This window comes from Leguminivora glycinivorella, chromosome Z (genome assembly GCF_023078275.1).
Source record: "Leguminivora glycinivorella isolate SPB_JAAS2020 chromosome Z, LegGlyc_1.1, whole genome shotgun sequence".
In the NCBI taxonomy this organism is placed as follows: domain Eukaryota; kingdom Metazoa; phylum Arthropoda; class Insecta; order Lepidoptera; family Tortricidae; genus Leguminivora; species Leguminivora glycinivorella.
The window spans coordinates 18911599-18932194 of record NC_062998.1 but is presented as its reverse complement, the minus strand read 5'-3'; the positions used below and the strand labels follow the sequence as shown (position 1 = coordinate 18932194).

The window sequence follows — 20596 nt, the reverse complement described above, 5'->3', positions numbered from 1 at the left end:
AGCATTCGTAAAATTTTATTGTATGGGAAGCTCCATAGACATCTGCTGCGTGACGATGATGTGTCTGTCATGTGGTTGATGTAACTGGCCCCATATGGAGTAGATTTGTCAAATCTAACCTTTATTACAAGACATTACGAGGTAAATCACGCGTCTTTGCGATTGTCACGATCAAGGTCACGATCACAATTCACAGGCCCCGTAGCCGAATGGCAATTCAGTCTGGCTCTGTCGCGCCAATATGCAAGAGCGATAGAGATAGATTGCTAAGTACGAAAGATATATTATATCGTGAACGTTTGTGCATTCGTCTACGCACACAGATCTCCTATTAGAAATTCGAGCTAGGCAGTTTTAATAATTTGCCTGTTAATAATCTGGGTTTTTCCAAATAGAAAAATAAAATTAAAAAATAATGAAAGCGTAGGTACTCTAAGTGCAATGAAACGATGAAAGTGCTTGTTAGCGATTGTTTTTGAGAAATATTGATAAAAATGGATTATATTAAATAATTTGTTTTGTAAGTACATGAACAATTTACCGATATAATATTTTTTTACTACTTTTACTAGGTATTTTAATTCATCAGTGGGAAAAGTAGGTACCTATACCTATTAATTGAAATAAAATAACAACATTTTGTTTAATCTATTTAATAATTTATTTCTTATGGACTAGATACACCTTCATATTAGTCAACATTACCAGGTCTGGTAGCAATTCGGTAAAGTACGTTGATTACCCCATAATCGCCTCCCTCTCCGTATTGTACTTCGACAATGAGGAGGCACACTCAAAGGTTATGAGTTATGACTTATGACAGATGGCGCCACCTTTGTGGGTTTTCACATTATACCGATATCGGATGTAGGACCGATATCCCATACATTAAAGCCGCCATCTTTGATTTTTGTCTTTGGAATCCTTCCGACATCCGGTATTGGATCGGATAAATGTGAAAACGCACTTATTAGTCCATTTCACAGATAATGAATGAGACGTGAGAGCGAGAAGATGATGTTTTTGTCTTTTTTTCTGTCTCTCACATTATATGAATGACAGTGACATGCCTAGGCACTTGCACAGGCGCCACCTGGCGGGATACAATGTCAGTGTGCCTCCTCATTCCAAATTATCTGACAAAACATATATGTATTATTTAATGCAACGATTATATCAATAAAATAATTATTACCATTACCCCAACTGGTAAAAGGGATAAGAAAGTTGCATTTTATCCACAAGAATTCAAAAAGTAGTTTACTATCCGTTTTTGAAGAATGAAAAGTGTCTTTATCAATTATCAGTTGGTATGGTGAAAAATAAAAGAGCAATTTTTAAACTCTTGTATTTAATCTTAATACTCGGATTATTACAAGAGTTTAATACTCATAATAATTGAATCGGTTTTGCTGGTCGTATTTTTGCAAAGTTCTGACTCCACTACAAACCTATTTTGATTTTCATCGTCAGGTCAGTGGGTCATAAAAGCCAATTGACGCGATCGATCAAACTAATAAAATCTGTTACGTATCACTTTGCCAATTACATATCAGTAAGAATTGGTGTTCATATTATGAATCGAAATACGAGCCAACTGATCCAACGTATTTGACCACTTTACAGTCATACAAGTAACACAAATACAATAACTTAAAGTAATCTTAACAAAGTTGCAGCGGCAATGAAGCAAAGAAGAGACGTAACAGGAGTACAAGCCGCACACACCGATAAGTACCGATACGGGTCGCTAAGCCCGTAGCTCATGAGGAACTTTTGCCATTCGACCCTCTCCCAGTGCCTGACTTTGACTGGAAACCTCCGCAGGATCAACGAGAATATCCCACCCACCCCCAGCTCGGTACAGTGGTTGATTATCATCTCATCGGGGGTTAACTTTAACAGGCGGATCACTTCGGGGTGCCTTGGGGGATCATCGGGATACCATAAATCTGAAAAAAAGTAAAATCTGCTTATAAATGGATGATTAAACGATCATGATGATATCCCTACCCTAATATTAGGTATGTAGGCCTAATCCTGAATTCAGGGAAAACTTTAATAACAAATTGTAGTAATTAATTACCGTTAATTAATTGATGTTGAGCTACGTAGGCTGAACCACTTCAACGTAACATGTAAACCCGCAAAATTTGTATAATTTTCTAGTGTTAGTTTTTTATTATTATAATATTTAAACGGCATTTAGCGTGGGTTTCCACGTTCATGCCTCTTTACCTGTAGGGACAAGAAGGTCATACATAAATTACATTAAGTATTACGTACGAGTAACAAATCAGTCCGATTTGCTCGTGTAAGCAATGTTGACATGAACTTCAAGAACTTTAATACTACGTACTTACTTAACTAGGCGCTAGGCAGTAAGTGCCAACTACGCAAACAACTGTCACGTTTACCAACGTGCGCATGTCTTCCCTGCCCTGCGTAAACTAACCTAAATTGTAAATACGCATTATGTACTTTAGGTATAACTCTATCGTGATGAGAATGGGATTAGCAATGAAAGGTTTGCCATTGCCACTCGTAGGTACATCAAAGTTTGTATGATGCTCGGTGAAGTGACTGCTATCTCAATCCTAATTATCCTGTAACTAATCACGGTTCAGTCTTTATTGTATACAATTGCTTTATCCATACTAATATTATAAATGGGAAAGTGTGTGTGTCTGTTTGTTTGACCGTCTTTCACGACAAAACGGAGCGACGAATCGACGTGATTTTTTGGGTGGAGATAGGCTACTTTTTGTCTCTTTCTAACGCGAACGAAGCCGCGGGCAAAAGCTAGTAATTCATATAAATAGCACTAACTACAAAGATGAATTTCATTCATAATACATGATAGTACTTAGAAACAAAACAGCTAATTAAACCACGATGTGTATCTGAGCGTAGTGAATTAGAGGACATCCTCATCTCTGACATAACCTTTATTAGATGTTCATTCTTTAACAATGGAACAGGTCACGGCGTCGGTTCGACCGGTACCATACAAGTCCACGGGTTGAGAGACCACCAGTAGTACTAACCTACACCCCTGGCTCTGAGCTCCCTCTCCCCCGGCCTCCACTGCTCGATGGTCCACAGGCCCGGGTCCTCGGGCGAGTAGTCGTAGGTCTGCTCCATGGTCTCGCCGTCCTCGTCCCACAGCACCCGGATGCGCCGCTGCTGGAACAGGTCCCGGCGCCGGCGCGACTGGTACCACGGGCCCGGCGTGGAGCCCCACGGGTTGAGGGACCACCAGTTGCTGGCGTTGTACCTTTGCCTCGCCTGTCGATTGGGAATAGTTCTCGAGTGTAGGATGCTATATTATACGTTTTCAGATTACCAATTAAAACAGAATAGGACTTAATACTTCTTCTACGAATTCTTGCTAAAATAAATAAGTACCTAATTAGAATAAAGACATTCTTGGATACCGTCTCGTACCTGTTTGTTATTATAATATTATGTGAAACAATACATAATATTAGCAAAATGGAGGTCACGAGAAAAACATCTATAAAAATATTGAGAACTACGATGCTGACTAAGCAATTAAGACCGTAGGCATCAATCGCTATATTAATTTGCTAAATTTTTACAAATTAGGTACTGAATTGTGTTAAAAACAAGAATGTACTCACGCTCCAATCGAGCCAATCGAATTGGTAATCGCCAGTAGCATCGCTGATATACAGGGTGACGCAGCCCACTTCCAGGGGCTTATTCGTCATGTCAGGGGTGTGCTGCGCGAAGGCTACGCCGTGCCACACCCCGTAAGCGTTGACTATGTTCACCCGGTGCGACCACCGCACGCTGTCACTACAGAAGGATTCCGCTCCCGCTAGCGCTAGTATAGCGAAGCAAAACAGTGAGCCGAACATGATCTCGCGGGACACAGTGAGCGTGTGGAGCGAGACGAGTATCCGGGACGCCTGGAGCAATTAGCGACCTAGAGTCTGGCTAATGAAAGTTGATCCCGAAAAAACGTGGCAATTTCAAAAAAATTGGAGCTGGCAACACATTGATAGCATGGTTTCTTTTTTATTATTTCTAATTTATTTACAGCACTTATTTTACTAATTTTTATGGTGTTATTCATTATTATTTATAGATTTCGCTGTTAACTTTTACCGAAATTCGTTAGAGTGACAGTCACACTGACAGATGACAATCGATGATATGACATCCAGAGTTGCTGTTTTAAAAAAATACTGGGTTCAACTTTCATTAGCCAGACTCTAGTACCACAGGTAGTGGTCCTCCGCCTACTCTAGTCATTACGCAATTTGTGCAGCACCCGACTCATTTATGCGTGATCTATTTCCTACTTAATTAAATGAAAAATAGCACCATGATTCACGTAATGATGAGTCTAGACACGAATTATTGCTTGCGTTTCAATTTAAATTGGTGACTACGGTAAAATTTTATATTGGATAATCGTGAAGGGAATAGTCGGTTTGCTTCGTTGTTACATGGAGTATTTTCGTGATATGGATATTTTGAGATTTGATGGAAAAGGAAAATAATATATTTCAACATCGTATTTCATCTTGAAGTTAGAGTTGGGAGGTAGACCCTCTCCCAGGATGTCTACTTAACTAAAGATACAGTCGCGTTCGGTAACTTACACCTACACTACACACAGGCGGACAAAAGTAAAGTAATTATCTAAGTAAGAACGAGTGGCGATGAATTAAACCACGACCGAAATCAACACAAGTTACGAATTTCGTCTTCGCAAGTATGATATGAACAGACCCGGAGGGCGATTTTTGAATCTCGCATACGGGATTTTGTCACTAAAATACCGGTTGAAAACGGTGACTTGCCTATTATTTTCAGTGACAATTTTCTGAATTCGAACGCGTGAGACTCAAAAATCGGCCCGCAGGCCCCGTAGCGAATGGCATTTCTGCAATGCGAAACGCCGCAGAAACGTAGTCTGGCTCTGTCGCGCCAATATGCAAGAGCGATAGAGATAGATAGCTACGAAAGAGATATTATCGTGAGCGTTTCGTGAGCGTTTATGCATTCGGTTACGCACACTGTGTCTTTTTTAGTACGCATAATTATCTATATAAATAAATGAGACTGTAGGTGCATATTCCAGAAAAAAAAACACGTAAGTATTATACTTTCAGCTCCAGTATCTTTTTATTGCAGATAGTTGCTTGCTTATTTATAAATATATATACTAGTTTAAGATAAACCGTCCGATAAAATAGAACATATATCTTCACTACTTTAAAAAAATCTCGTATCTCACGCTGCTCCTCAAAGTTAAAACGCAGTAAGTCTATATGCATTTCATACATACTTACTACAATTTTCTTTTCATTGACAGACGAAGATACAAGTTTTTTTTAAAGTAGTGACGATATGTATGATCATACTTGACTAAAACGGTTGTTATAAAGTTATCCTAACAATAAAATACTTATTACTCGTATGCCGTAGTATTAAAACTATAAGTTATAACTGTTCCAAGTGCTTGTTTAACAATGAATCGAACCGTAGTCAAATCAACCATGTACCTACTTAGCTTATTTTTTTTGATGTCCTAAATTTCCTAAAATGATAAGTTGGGCGACGGATGGGGCTTGCTGCCACCTGAGTCCCTGAGTGCCACCTGGGATATACCCAGTCTCTCATTTGCCCACAGACCTTCGCAAAAAGAATATCCATCCATCCTCAGTTCGATACAATGGTTAACAATATCATAGGACTTGTCTTACCTACTTTAATAGCATTATTAGTTAATTTAGAAATAAGCAAATAGATACTAAGCTATGATAAGATAAATACATATCTCATACAGAACAATGTACTCATTAAGCCCGTCTCTAGAGCCCCGCGACCGCCGGAACGGACTCGGCCCGTAATGGCTGTCCGGAGGCCGGCTCGAGTCTCTGAACCTCGCGTACTCGTCATACGTCGGGATACGACTCCTTTCCTCCTGCTGAGGCTCGGGTTCCTGTTCTTCTTGTTTTTCCGCTTCTTGTCCATTTGATTTATCATCATCATTGTTATTTGCTAAACGTATCATGTCGGAATAAATATTACCCATTGGATTAACCGGCATCGGCAGAACGTTCTGGCGTAAAACTGACCCGAAGCCACTAGTAAACACAGATAGAGAATTGGCCTGATAGCAATTATATACACTGCCTATGTTATATTCACTGAAGGCAATAAAACGGGTTAGATATACCGAGTTTCGAAATATTATTAGTAGAAAAATATGCATTAACATGACGGACATTTTCGTCATTTTTGACGTCGTGTATGACACAGACCTACATGTAGGTATCTAGCAGAAAACAGAGTCGGATCAAGCTTCTATTTTCAAAGATAATAGAAAAAGACCACAAAAACGAATCTGTTACCGTTGTGACGCGATGCAATCGTACATACATTGCTGACTACATCGTACGCAAGTTAATACGCCACGTCTTAAAATGTACTAATTGTGTAAAACTTACATATGAAATGAGACCAAATGAGGATAAACTTAGTACAGAACGAGGTTATACACAAGGTGGACCTAATTATACGGAGGATTAATTTTTGCTTTAAAGTGATGAATTGTTTAATCTCCCTAAAATAATAGAACATGTGTGCCATGTCTATTGGCCGATTTTGTGATTTCACTAAACAAAGTCAGGGATTTAGTCAAATGACTGAAATTTTCTAGATAAATGATGAAATGGATTCGCTATTTTGGCATCTTGCGTGATTTGATCATGTCCCTTAGAGATTTGATCAAATCTCTGTTTTGGCCATTTCCCTGCGACATATATACAAATATTAGAAATTAGTATAAACGTAAAATTCTGCCAATCCCAGTTATGTTCCTAAATCATTTGAGTTGTTTTCTCATGTGTGCTCCTGTGTACAAATCGAAACGGATTGACGAAAATGCGTAAATATCGAGGTTTCAATGGGACGAAGAAGCACGAGAGCAATAGAAGCAGAAGCAGTCCATCCACTGAGGGCTTATAACATTTTAAATAAAATTCCTGATAACTTATCTCATCGCATTGATGATTACATATTTGATGTGATATCTGGTAAACTTCCAATATTTTCAAGTAAATGAAACAAATTTTGTAATGTATATTGTAATTCAATGTTATTATAGAGTTTGTTTTTATTTTACAATAAACCCTGTACCCCGTAAATGATATTTATAAAATAATACGGTCTACAGTTATGAAAATGACATAGCATAACAGTGAACTGATCAACAATTTCAAAAGCCAATGATTTATTTATACTTTATTGCACATAAGTACAAGTGGTGGAATAATGTCTTCAATATCTATAAAATGCCCAGCTAGCACCAATTTCTTGCAATTATTCATCATCTCGGGTTGGAAAATGATTTCGTAAGTGACCCACGAAACCCCGTTTTAGTCACCAGTTTGTTACTTTCTCACTGAAAATAACAATTTAATGTTATTGGCGATAATGTTATAACCACCATCGTCCAAAATTGTCCAATATAGTAAAATAACACAAGATTTCATAAATTTTTTTCACAATATTTACTTACTTCTCGCTTGACCGCGGCGACAATATTGTCCATAATGGTCACCTGTCACGTGGCGTTGTCGTCGCGCACGGTCCCAATAAGGGCCTATAAATCTCAAGGAAGTTTTTTTTTTGTTTTTTTTTATGTTTGTTACTCGATATCTCCGTCGTTGCTGGATCGATTTTGAATTTTTTTTATTTAATGTACCTACCTATATGTACCTACTAGCTTTTGCCCGCGGCTTCGCTCGCTTTAAATTCGAAAATTATAGAATTCCCCATACACACTTTCACCCCCCATTTTAGGAAAGTGGGGTTTTAAGAAATATCTACATCTCTACATAATTCAACATTCGCAAGTCCCTTACACCAGAACCCTAAAAGCGGCGGTTTATTTATTATTCGGAAACGGGACTTTTCTTCCCCGCCAAATGATCATTTCTTCCCAGCTAGAAAATATGAAATTGCACTTTTCTGTTTTAAGACCATTTTGCATAATTCATATTTATAACTATATAATAGGTACTGATATATGTAATAATGTCCTCATAGATACAGTGGAAAACATTATGCATGACATGCATTACGAGTATTACATACATGGCAATATTATTTCCACCTGGGAGGATAGTTCACATTTGATTTCCTCATTAATCTCATTAGCCTCAGAATTATACGTAATCCTCTTCACTCGGGAATCATGTACGGTCACCTGTAATAATATGTTACATATCTGGTGCCGTAGCCGAATGGCATTTCTGCGACGCGAAACGAAAACGAAACGCCGCGAAAGGTAGTCTGGCTCTGCCACGCCAATATGCAAACTAGAGCGATAGAGATAGATATCTACTAGCGTTTCGTTTCGTGAGCGTTTGTGCCATTCGGCTACGTATCCTGATACGATATTATTTGTATATGTAGGTAAAGACTGTATCGTTAAGTATGAAGACAACTTTGAGTAGCCGTATTTATTTGCTATTATATTTTTTTCTTATAACAAGCCATGGGCTTAATAAGGCACATAATAAGGTACACATTTTGTCCTAGAAACTCGACGTAAAGCATATGGTTTAGACAGTATTGACTTAATCCTCCCGAGTACCAATTACGATTCCGGACAAATGCTACTAGAAAATTCACAAAGTGCGTAAAAGACGATACGATTGCGAAAAAAAATTGTATGGTGCGAACCTCAACGACACATGATCCACAAAGCAGAATATCTGGACATAGTCTAGCCACTGTTATTTAAAAAAAATATAGTTCAGGATCTGTGTATAGCGGCCATTTCGAGAATGTGGCATGGTGCTTACTCTAACTCCGACTTTGATGTCGAATTTGACTATCATACATTGTTTATATCGATCTGGTTTAAGCACTGTTCAAACACCATGAATGTCAATTAGACTTTGGCCTATGGCTAATTTTTTTATCTGTTTCTCTCATCCTGCTAGCATCAAAAATTTACGGCAATCCGGAACGTTGCTCAAAATTGCGTTTTTTATAATTATATAAATTCGCCGCATTTATTCAACAAGTACCCAATTGGAAAAACCATGGAGACGACTCTTAAAGAATATATTTTGGCAGCATATTAACCTTTGTTTGTTGAAATCGTACAAAGAGTCATTGAAATATTCTCAAATTAAGCCAGATAGGGGTTGTCCGAAATTTATTTGCTAGACCTTAATGAAAGTACCATAAAGTCCCTAAAATAAAAAAAATATCAGACCTTCTTATATCAAATAGTACTTACCAATACCTTAAGATCATACTCTCGGAACATAATAATACAAAATTATGCACATGTCAACATTTAGACGAGGTTTGTTTTGTCCTTATACTTAACGATACAGTCCTTATATGTACAATTATGTATATAGACCCAGAGCCCAGGCCCGCCAGACCTTCCTCAAATTCTCAAGGATGAAACTTTGGGACAATGTAGAGTTCATATCGGCGGTTAATGTGTGCATATTTTCTAGTTCGGCCCATCGGCCAATTTTTTGCTATCAAGTGATGAAGGTGAAAAAAAAAGTGCTTACTTTCCTTAAATTCTCAAGGCTGATTTTTATATATGTGTTAGAGCACGTTGTTAGAAATTGGTTATCATCAATGCCAGACCGTTTCCGCCGGCCATAACTTTTACCAGACGCGACAAAGTTGGCATAGAACGACTCTAACTTACCTCATTTTCTCAAGCCTGATTTTGATATATGATACGCAGGGACCTGTAACTAGACCGTTTGTAAGCAGCCAGACCAATCGGATGGACCCAACCATCCGCCAGACCGACTTAAAGTTTCGATATGAGCATTAGTAGAATTGAAATATTCCGGGTCTATAAAAGCTAAAAACTTGAATTTTCTACATTAAGCTACGTGTATATTATATACTTGACGTAATAAGCGACTTTCAAAAATTTTACTTCTAAGGAAATAAAAAAATGAAAGTTTATATGTGGTGCAAGATTAATTTTAAGCTATGACTTTTATTTACACTGCGTAAGTAGGTACATGTGTATTTTATTATAAATATAACTTTTACCAGACGCGACAAAGTTGGCAAAAAACGACTCTAACTTACTTACCTCATTTTCTCAAGCCTGATTTTGGTATATGATACGCAGTGACCTGTAACCGGTCAATTTGTAAGCAGCCAGACCAATCGGATGGACCCAACCATCCGCCAGACCGACTTAAAGTTTCGATATGAGCATTAGTAGAATTGAATTGAGTAACTTTTGTAGTATGCGAGGGATTTGACATTATATGCAACATACACATAGTGCCTTTATACATAGTGTGAGGTCCCTCGCCCACAAATTAAAAAGGATCGATCTTAAAACTAATTTTAAACCACCTTGTTCGACGACCGAAAAAAAAAAATTTAATTTACTTTTCTTCTTTAAATTTATAATAAAATACACATGTACTTACGCAGGGTAAATAAAATTCATAGCTTAAAATTAATCTTGCACCACATATAAACTTTCATTTTTTTATTTCCTTAGAAGTAAAATTTTTGAAAGTCGCTTATTACGTCAAGTATACAATATACACGTAGCTTAATGACCCGGAATATTTCAATTCTACTAATGCTCATATCGAAACTTTAAGTCGGTCTGGCGGATGGTTGGGTCCATCCGATCGGTCTGGCTGCTTACAAACGGTATGGTTACAGGTCCCTGCGTATCATATACCAAAATCAGGCTTGAGAAAATGAGGTAAGTAAGTTAGAGTCGTTTTTTGCCAACTTTGTCGCGTCTGGTAAAAGTTATATTTATAATAAAATACACATGTACCTACTTACGCAGTGTAAATAAAATTCATAGCTTAAAATTAATCTTGCACCACATATAAACTTTCATTTTTTTATTTCCTTAGAAGTAAAATTTTTGAAAGTCGCTTATTACGTCAAGTATACAATATACACGTAGCTTAATGTAGAAAATTCAAGTTTTTAGCTTTTATAGACCCGGAATATTTCAATTCTACTAATGCTCATATCGAAACTTTAAGTCGGTCTGGCGGATGGTTGGGTCCATCCGATTGGTCTGGCTGCTTACAAACGGTCTAAGTAGTTATAGGTCCCTGCGTATCATATATCAAAATCAGGCTTGAGAAAATGAGGTAAGTTAGAGTCGTTTTTTGCCAACTTTGTCGCGTCTGGTAAAAGTTATGGCCGGCGGAAACGGTCTGGCATTGATGATTACCAATTTCTAACAACGTGCTCTAACACATATATAAAAATCAGCCTTGAGAATTTCAGGAAAGTAAGCACTTTTTTTTTCACCTTCATCACTTGATAGCAAAAAATTGGCCAATGGGCCGAACTAGAAAATATGCACACATTAAACGCCGATGTGAACTCTACATTGTCCCAAAGTTTCATCCTTGAGAATTTGAGGAAGGTCTGGCGGGCCTGGCCCCGTAGCCGAATGGCATTTCTCCGACGCCAAACGAAAGCGATACGCCGCTGGCTCTGTCGCGCCAATACGCAAGCGCGATAGAGATAGATATCTACTAGCGCTTCGTTTCGTGAGCGTTTCGTGAGCGATTGTGCCATTCGTCTAGCCACCCTGGGCTCTTGATCTAATAGTCATGAAATCAATTCTTCGAATTTCGGCTAATGAAATTACATCGTTACTGTCGCGCTGAGACGCTGCAAACTACTTAGTACCTACTTGTATCTGCATAAAACTGAATACCTAGGTAAGAAATATTTAACTGAAATAACACGAGTTTATTCTATTTCATATATCAGGTTTTTTTAAATATTTAACTGGGAAAATAGTCAAAATAAAACACATCTGTTATAAACAATTATAAATATATGTAATCGCAAAATATATGAATAATTTACATTACCTAAAAATGTTTTTGTAGTATGTAAGTACTTATACATACCAACTGGAGTTTCAAAACTGTTTATTAATATTCATATTTTCCATCAACTAGAGCAATTATTGGAGCAAAGTAGTACCTACTTACTAGTACTTACATTAAGAGCTTTTCCTTAAACCAACGAACATACAGTCTGCCACAATCTGACTGTTTTGTCAAAAAGACTATTGCAATGGCCGCAATGAATATGTAAAATAGATAGGTATAAAAAAATACATGGGATATACAAAATGCTTCATATAAATTCTTGGACTCAGACTGTACAACGACAATAATAGTAGGTACATATAGTGGCATTATCTATGCATCAGACCTCCATATTAACAAACTGGTAAATAGTAACATAACCACCGAGAATTGAATCATCGTCCCTGAGTTGTCGCATACTCGCTTCAAGGCCGAAGTGGACAGATGTTTGGTGGTGAAGATGCTGTGGATGCTGGACAGGTCCTCGGGCGTGAGCTGGTTCTCGTTCCTCGAGAACACGACGCTGTAGAACTCTCGATAGGGCATCGTCTTGCAGAAGTTCAGCACCAAGTGGTTATTAGCCACCTTTAGCACCTGAATTACTCCGCCGAAATAACGGTACATGTTTTCTACGGCTGGAAAAGAAGGATCGTGTTAATAATCATATCGTATTAATATCTCCACAACCGTGAGGTGTACAATCTCAGGAATTACTTCCTTAACAACGAGTGTGGGATGCATCGTGATGTGGTGGCAGTGGACGGAAACCTCACGCCGCTCTCCTTGGCGAAAGAGAACTGGCGCAAACCTGTGGTACTAAGTGCTGCGGACCGCAAGGCGGTATGGGAGAGCAAGCAGCTACACGGGCGGTTCTACAAGGCCCTCACGGGACCCGATGTAGACCTGCTCGCATCGGTGAACTGGTTACGATTCGGGGACCTCTTCGGAGAAACTGAGGGTTTTGCCTGTGCAATTGCGGACGAAGTTATGATGACGAACAACTACCGGAAATATATCCTGAAGGACGGCACGGTAGACATTTGTCGGGCATGCCGCCGTCCCGGAGAATCACTCAGGCATATCATTTCCGGTTGTTCTCATCTTGCTAACGGTGAGTACTTGCACAGGCATAATCTCGTAGCCCGGATCATTCACCAGCAGCTTGCTCTTCAATACGGCCTTGTGGACCGCGAAGTACCGTACTACAAGTACTTACCTGCGCCAGTTCTTGAAAATGGCCGTGCCACGCTCTATTGGGATCGATCTATTATCACTGACAGGACTATTGTAGCCAATAAGCCTGACATTGTGATAATAGATCGACCGCAACGCCGGGCCGTGCTCGTTGACATCACCATCCCCCATGATGAGAATCTCGTGAAAGCCGAGAAGGACAAGTCCAGTAAGTACCTAGACTTACGCGATAACCACCATGTGGGATGTTGATTCAACGATCATTGTCCCGATAGTCGTTTCAGCGAACGGTCTCATAGCGAAGAGTCTCGACCAACATCTTAAGAGACTCTCGCTCGGTGGTTGGATCAAGGGCCAGATGCAGAAGGCGGTGATTTTGGACACAGCGCGGATAGTCCGACGGTTCCTCTCTCTGCAGCCCTAACCACCGGCAGCTTGGGCCCTGCCCCGCTGCTGGCGGCACCCTAGGTTAGGTTTTTTATAATGTGTTTATATGTTTTATATTGTTTTGTAAGTGTTTTATTTTATTTTACTTTTATACTCATATTGTAAAAAACCTAATCTAAGAAAAGAGATAAATAAAGGAAATATTAATCATAAATAAAATAATATCCAATTAATAGCATATTTTTTACAGGAAAACTGTCATAATATATGCATAATTTAATAAAGCTAACTTAGCGAAGCGAAATTAGATTAAATTAGTTTATGAGATTAATTCGCATGTCTACACCTGCAAGTGCCTGACGCACTTAATCACTACGTGGTTGAGCCCTACTTAAGTCAGTCAGTGGAAAATGTTTCGCGTCAGCTAGGACCCTAGAGAAATCAGACATCGGTGCCATGATGCCATCACACATTGATTTACAACTCTACCTGCTTTAAGACGCTACTGGAGCGAAAATGCTAAAATACAACTTAGTTAAAAGATATTGCGAAAAAATCTTTAAAATCGAGGTTCCGCTCTCGACTGTTTCCTCCTTCAAAACTTATTTAAACGGAACGAAAGTTGAGAATCTGAATAACCATGAAATAATCTGTGTCGGACCGTTTAGATTTTTTGGCTAATTGTTACCGATCTTGAGTATCACACCTTTTTTGAGCCATATTGTAAAAGGCCGTTTTTAGAAATTTTTGATTGGCTCTGGCGTCTTTTAAAATAAAAATAGCAAAAAAATCAAAACGGTCCGACACAGATACAAATAATAATAATAATCTGTGTTGAAAAAATCATTGCTCTATCTTCAAAAACCAGGGAGGAAATAGTCGAGAGCGTTTGTATGGAGAATTGACCTGTATCGTATCGTCTTAAAGTATGCTTGGCTATTAGACATTTCAGTAATGTATTATTTTGTTATACATATTTAAGAAAACATATAGAACGATAAAGGGCATTTTACTCTTTGCTAGAAACTTGAAGTACATATGTACTTCTGTTCATGTACTTATTAAGTAATTGTAACTATTACGTCACTATTTAAGTATAACATGTATGTGTGTAATATAATATCTCGCACGCCAACCTATTCTATTAATTTCTATTTATATGCAATTGAAAGGGAGCGAAGTGCGGGACTGGGGGTAGGAAAATACATGAAAAAATATTGTATCTGTGATACTACTAGTATAATCTAATATGTATTCCTAATCATTTTCAGAGGAACGGTAGTAACCTCAGTTTGCGTTTACGGCCGTAAACTAACGAATGGAACTATGTAGTAGGTGCAGGCCTACTGTACACCCTTAGGAAGGCACGTTTTACATCCACACAGCTTACCTGTGCTGGGTACATTCGATATCCAGAAGCCCATGTGCGAAGTGTTGACTTTGACATGGTAGTCGCTGCGGAACAGGCCCTCGTGCCATTCGACGACGAAGTACCGCATGCGGTAGGGCTCCGGCTGGTTGAACCCGTAACTCGTGCTGAGGTACGGGTACGCCAGCGGCGGGTACGTGGGAGGAGTCGGCTACAAGACAAATTAACACTACTCAATACCAGACTAAATAATTTTACATATGAGTATATGCACTAAGGTTAGATATATATGAAAATCCATTGTGAATTTAATTTCGTACCTATTTTAGAAAAGGGGTAGATTGGAAGATTTGGAAGGTAGGTCTGACGGGTAGGTACTAATATTACATAGGTGTGCTAATTATAAAATAATATTTAAGTACAAATATCTGCATAGTTTTTTACCCACTAAAGAAATGAATCATATAAAAAAGAATAGTGTATAGGATTCTCTAAACGTAATTCATTCATGCAAAAACATTTAAATTTACAAATACTGTATGTTTCTAAAATATAATAAAATAATAAAATAAAATAAAATATTACAACCAAAGTACATAAAATGTAAACCTCATCGTGCAAGTAGTTATAGTAGTAGTAGTAAAACACTTTATTGTACCAGAAAATAATACAACACACAGGAAAAAGAGCTTATTATAAGCTTATTAAAGAGCTTATTTAGTTATCTTACCTAATACGTATAAAGTAAAGTCGACTTTAATAACTATGTATTGAGTTCTATTCTATGGTATTACATTCGCTGCGCAAGCATAAGCATAGGCGTAAGCAGTCAAAGAGCTCTATGAATTTAACAAGAACATAATAGGCACAAGGCGGTTTACAAAATTTGTAGAACAATGAGTAGTTAATGTAATTTGTGCGATGGTAATTAACACACCGCCCACGGGCCAGGATGACACCGCAGGCCCGGCTGTGAACTGCATGTCCTGACTCCTGACCCCGGCGGTAATTAGGGTAGCCGGCCCGAACACACATGTCCTGATTAACTCACTGGCACATCGTGAGACCCCCTTGAATATTTTAAGCTGAAGCCGATTTCCATAATCCTAAATACCTACATCATCACTACTTTGAAAAAGACTCGTATCCTCGTATTAGTCTGTCAGTGAAAAGACAAATGTAGTAACTATATATGCGGATGCATATAGATTTACTGCGTTTCGACTTTGAGTAGCAGTGAGATACGAGATTTTTTCAAAGTAGTGACGATATGTCCTATATACTTAACTAAGGGTGCAAAACAAAATAAGTGACTTCAAATATTTATGTAAATTGGTCTACATTACTAGTTACCTACTCAGTTATTTAACTCAGTGCTTCTAAGATTTACGAGTATATTTGCTCTGGTAAACCCTGATTTTAGGTTTCCTTAGTCAAGGAGGTCGAAAAAAAACCATTATTGTCTATCTGTTCGTGGCTATGGTCCGTGACCATTAGAATTGTACTTGACTTATAATACAATCTTGCATGGATGGCATACAGAACCATCTTGGTCGGTTTTCCAAAAGTCAACTCTACCAGCCCAAACAAATCAAAAGTTGCCCCAAATGTGGATAAAATGCAACTTACTAGGATGCTAAAATAGAAAGGAGCCCCCCTTTCAATTTGGCAATTCTAGTTTAATATACTAGTGTTATTAACTAGATTTATCGAAAAAAATGTCCATTAAGAACAACTAAGTTAAAAGATTTTGCGAAAAAAATCTTTAAAATCGAGGATCCGCTCTCGTATCGTAACGAAATTTGAGAATCTGAATAACAATGAAATAATCTGTGTCGGAGTTTTTTTGGCTAATTGTCACCAATTTTGAATACCACACCTTTTTTGCGCCATAGCGTTATTGAAACGCCGTTTTTTGGAAATTTTTGATGGGTTCTAGCGTCTTTAATAGTATTTCATGCAACGAGCGTTTAAAGGAGGTTAAAAAAGACGAGTGGCGTGGGTAACAATTTGAGGCGAAGCCGAAAAGCCACGAGTATTTTTTGACTCAGTTAAACACCGTTGCATACAATACTTTTTCTACGACCATGCACTTAGTTTTTAACCCCCTTATTCATAAACGTTCACTAAAGTTATCAAGCCGATAAAGTTCGTTTGTCCCTTTCCGACGTATTGGTGTGATAGAAAGGGACAAACGAACTTTATCGGCTTGATAACTTTAATTAACGTTTATGAATCCTGGGTAGGTAATAGTTTTCTTGAATAACTTTCGTGAAAAATTTACACTGTTTCCTGTATCTTGACGCAAAGGTTTGCACTGTCAGCTCAGCTGCCCAAAGCCTTACCGCGCACGCGCGCAGTATCGTTATAACAATGCGTTGCCATGGTTACAGAGCCAAACAATACGTTTTCAGTTTTTTCGATACTGTGCGCATGCGCGGAAAGCCGGCGGACGCTGGCTCTATGCACGACCCTGTAAATGATGAATAACAGTTTGGGAGTAGAAAAAAACAGGGGCGGCTCACTCCGCGATCCTTTCGCCACGCTACAAGTACATGCCGGCGGCCGCGAATTCGCGGCCCATTCAGTGGCGACGACCTTCGCGCGGCGCAATAGAATTCAATGTCGTCTGCACGCGTGCGGTCCGTTTGTTAATTTAGGTAAGAATTTAGAATGGCGGCGTTTTGTGAACATCAAAGGAGTGAGCCTTCTGTACTTGTACTATTATATATTCTGTGAAAAAAATAAGAATATCAAAAACAATCAAAACGGTCCGACATCGACACAGATAAAAATAATATTAATCTGTGTTGAAAAAATCATTGCTCTATCTTCAAAAACCAGGGAGGCAATAGTCGAGAGCGTTTGTATGGAGAATTGACCCCTCCTGTATCGTCTTAAGATTTGATGTTTAAATTCATTTATTGTATTTAAGGACTGTATCGATAAGTATAAGGACAAAACAAACCTCGTCTAAATGTTGACATGTGCATAATTTTATATTATTATGTTCCGAGAGTATGATCTGAAGGTATTGGTAAGCACTATTTGATATAAGAAGGTCTAATTTTTATTTTATTTTAGAGACTTTATGGTACTTTCATTAAGGTCTAGCAAATAAATTTCGGACAACCCCTATCTGGCTTAATTTGAGAATATTTCAATGACTGTTTGCACGATTTCAACAAACAAAGGTTAATATGCTGCCAAAATATATTCTTTAAGAGTCCTCTTCATGGTTTTTCAATTGGGTACTTGCAGAATAAATGCGGTGAATTTATATAATTAAAAAAAACGCTATTTTGAGCAACGTTCCGGATTGTCGTAAATTTTTGATGCAAGCAGGATGAGAGAAACAGATAAAAAAATTAGCCATAGGCCAAAGTCTAATTGACATTCACGGTGTTTGAACAGTGCCTAAACCAAATCGATATAAACAGTGTATGATAGTTAAATTCGACATCAAAGTCGGAGTTAGAGGAAGCACCATGCCACATTCTCTAAATGGCCGCCATACACAGATCCTGAACTTTATTTCTTAAAAATAACTATGGCTAGACTATGTCCAGATATTCTGCTTTGTGGATCATGTTCACACAGTACAATTTTTTTTCGCAATCGTATCGTTTTTTACGCACTTTGTGAATTTTCTAGTAGCATTTGTCCGGAATCGTAATTGTTACTCGGGAGGATTAAGTCAATACCTACTGTCTAAACCACTTGCTTTACGTCGAGTTTCTAGGACAAAATGTGACCCTTATTATGTGCCTTATTAAGCCTATGTCTTGTTTTAAGAAAAAAATATAATAGCAAATAAATACGGCTACTCAAAGTTGTCCTCATACTTAACGATACAGTCTTTAACTCCCCCGTTTCATAGTATCGATACTTTTACCTAAATTGTTAATTTAAATCTTAGGCTACTTTCCTGAATACTAATCAAATCAGAATATTTTTACTGTCAAAACGATTTGCTAATATGGAATTATAATGATATTATTACACAGCACAGTAAATAGCTGGTACATAGTAAAGTTCATATGATATGATGCTACTTTTCTGCACTAGTGATCACGCACTTTTCGCGACTCGTGTCGATTTAGAACATTATTACTCTCGGCTCATTTTAGATTTAATTACTTATCACCAGTTGTTGCAACATCCTACTTTCCGTACTTGTATCGTTAATAACAAATATATCAATACCTAATCAACTTACTCGATACATTATAGTGCTGACAGAATATTACAGTCATGTTAGGTTACTACCTACTAAAAAATAGGTATTCGCAGTGTCTCATGTCATGTGTCATGTCATGTAGTATGAATGGCTAAACTTTTTAAAGTTGCTTGGATAATAGTAAATTGTGCAACGTGGGGCGGAACTTAAATATTGCTAACGTACACGACGTAACGTACGATTTCATAACTCCCTCGGAAAAAAGGTTATTCTATAACTCCCGCTCCGCATGTGTGCAATTGAACATTTACTGCGCGAGTGTGATGAAACGGTATTTATAGTTCACATGTGTTGTGAATATGTCATGTGATATGAGTTGTTTACATGCAGGTATAAGTAATGCTGTCCATGCAAACAAGGAAGAACATAAAGTGTAGGTATATAGTAATATTTACTGACCTGTACATTCTCCTCCTTTATATCAATGTAGAAACACTCTTTAGTGTAGTCTATTTTGTATTCACCTTTATTATGAGGTATTTTTTCGACACCATACCAAACTCCGGAAATAAAATCCAAACTTATATTTCCGTAATAAGGGGACAAATCATTGCAGAAATTATTATTTGGAAAGTAAGGATAGTAATTTAAATTATAATTGTAACCCAAAGCGTATGATAGACATACGGATAGTACGATTATTATTTTTTTATTTTCCATTTGGCTTATTAAGTGAGTGGGATAATGTCGGATAATGTGGAGTTGATCTACCAGGCGACCAAACTCGGCGGGCGGTAGCGGACAGATTAACTCGAGGAAGGAAAATGGTGACGAGCGAGCCGGCTCAGCTCGTAGGCGGACGGGCTAAAATATTAATTGACAAGGAGCGGGCAAGGTGTTCTAGTAAATTAGAAACAGTGAAAAAAGTATACAAATAGCGTGCACTCTACTTACTTAGTCTACTATTTTGTACATTCTATAGCTGCACTGACATTCGATTCGAGACAAATCCTAACGGCTCTAACCGCAGCCACTTTATAATTTATATTTCTAAAATACAAATTACTTTCCTACCTACCTAGACAAGTAGACCTAAACTATAAATATTTCATCAAACTCAATCAAAGGTTACGTGCCGGGTACTCGCTTTCCCGACTCGTATCGAGTTTTTCGCGGACGCGCGCTTTTCTCCTCCATCACACGCACCAGGACCACAGCGGAGAGAAAAGTAGGGGTGAAAAATCAATATGAGTGCTGTATGACGTCACGCGGGGTAAGCATCGATCAGATATGAACGCGACTTTAATTGATTGACCCAATGCATAGAGGTAGTAATAAATAGCGGATTAATCGTATTAGTTAAGTATGTCGAATTGATAACTTTAAATACAATAAATAATTAGATACAACCTACTTACTCTCTCACCAAAGTAAGTATTAATTCGTAATCTATTAGTAGAAAACCTAAAACAATGTGGTTATTGTATGTCACATTAAGCTAATCTTCATGACATCAGATTATTTTCGCTCGGTGAGGAAATGAACACTTACTGT

At 38.0% G+C, this 20596-nt stretch overlaps 2 protein-coding genes across 2 annotated transcripts; both read right to left on the bottom strand.

The window, feature by feature from the left end:
• Positions 1–695: 695 nt before the first annotated feature.
• On the bottom strand, positions 696–3950 carry LOC125241536. The gene is made up of 3 exons (XM_048150064.1): positions 3645–3950; positions 3048–3288; positions 696–1952 (listed from the first exon to the last, which is right to left on the bottom strand). Exons 1-3 carry the CDS (start codon positions 3882–3884, stop codon positions 1654–1656), a joined length of 780 nt encoding a protein of 259 aa, XP_048006021.1. The 5' UTR covers positions 3885–3950; the 3' UTR covers positions 696–1653.
• A 7927-nt stretch (positions 3951–11877) lies between these two features.
• LOC125240620 lies at positions 11878–19830 on the bottom strand. The gene is made up of 3 exons (XM_048148588.1): positions 19502–19830; positions 14884–15073; positions 11878–12547 (listed from the first exon to the last, which is right to left on the bottom strand). The coding sequence occupies exons 1-3, from the start codon at positions 19760–19762 to the stop codon at positions 12246–12248; spliced, it is 753 nt and encodes a 250-aa protein (XP_048004545.1). The 5' UTR covers positions 19763–19830; the 3' UTR covers positions 11878–12245.
• Positions 19831–20596: the final 766 nt, after the last annotated feature.

Excerpts from the sequence above, each read along its gene's own strand:
- LOC125241536 (XM_048150064.1), bottom strand. The coding sequence starts at position 3,884 with ATGTTCGGCTCACTGTTTTGCTTCGCTATACTAGCGCTAGCGGGAGCG. Across the intron at positions 3,289-3,644 it reads TCGATTGGCTCGATTGGAGC|GCGAGGCAAAGGTACAACGC; the intron begins GTGAGTACATTC and ends CCCAATCGACAG. Across the intron at positions 1,953-3,047 it reads GCTCAGAGCCAGGGGTGTAG|ATTTATGGTATCCCGATGAT; the intron begins GTTAGTACTACT and ends ACTTTTTTTCAG.
- LOC125240620 (XM_048148588.1), bottom strand. The coding sequence starts at position 19,762 with ATGGAAAATAAAAAAATAATAATCGTACTATCCGTATGTCTATCATAC. Across the intron at positions 15,074-19,501 it reads TAAAGGAGGAGAATGTACAG|CCGACTCCTCCCACGTACCC; the intron begins GTCAGTAAATAT and ends TTTGTCTTGTAG. Across the intron at positions 12,548-14,883 it reads ATCGAATGTACCCAGCACAG|CCGTAGAAAACATGTACCGT; the intron begins GTAAGCTGTGTG and ends CTTCTTTTCCAG.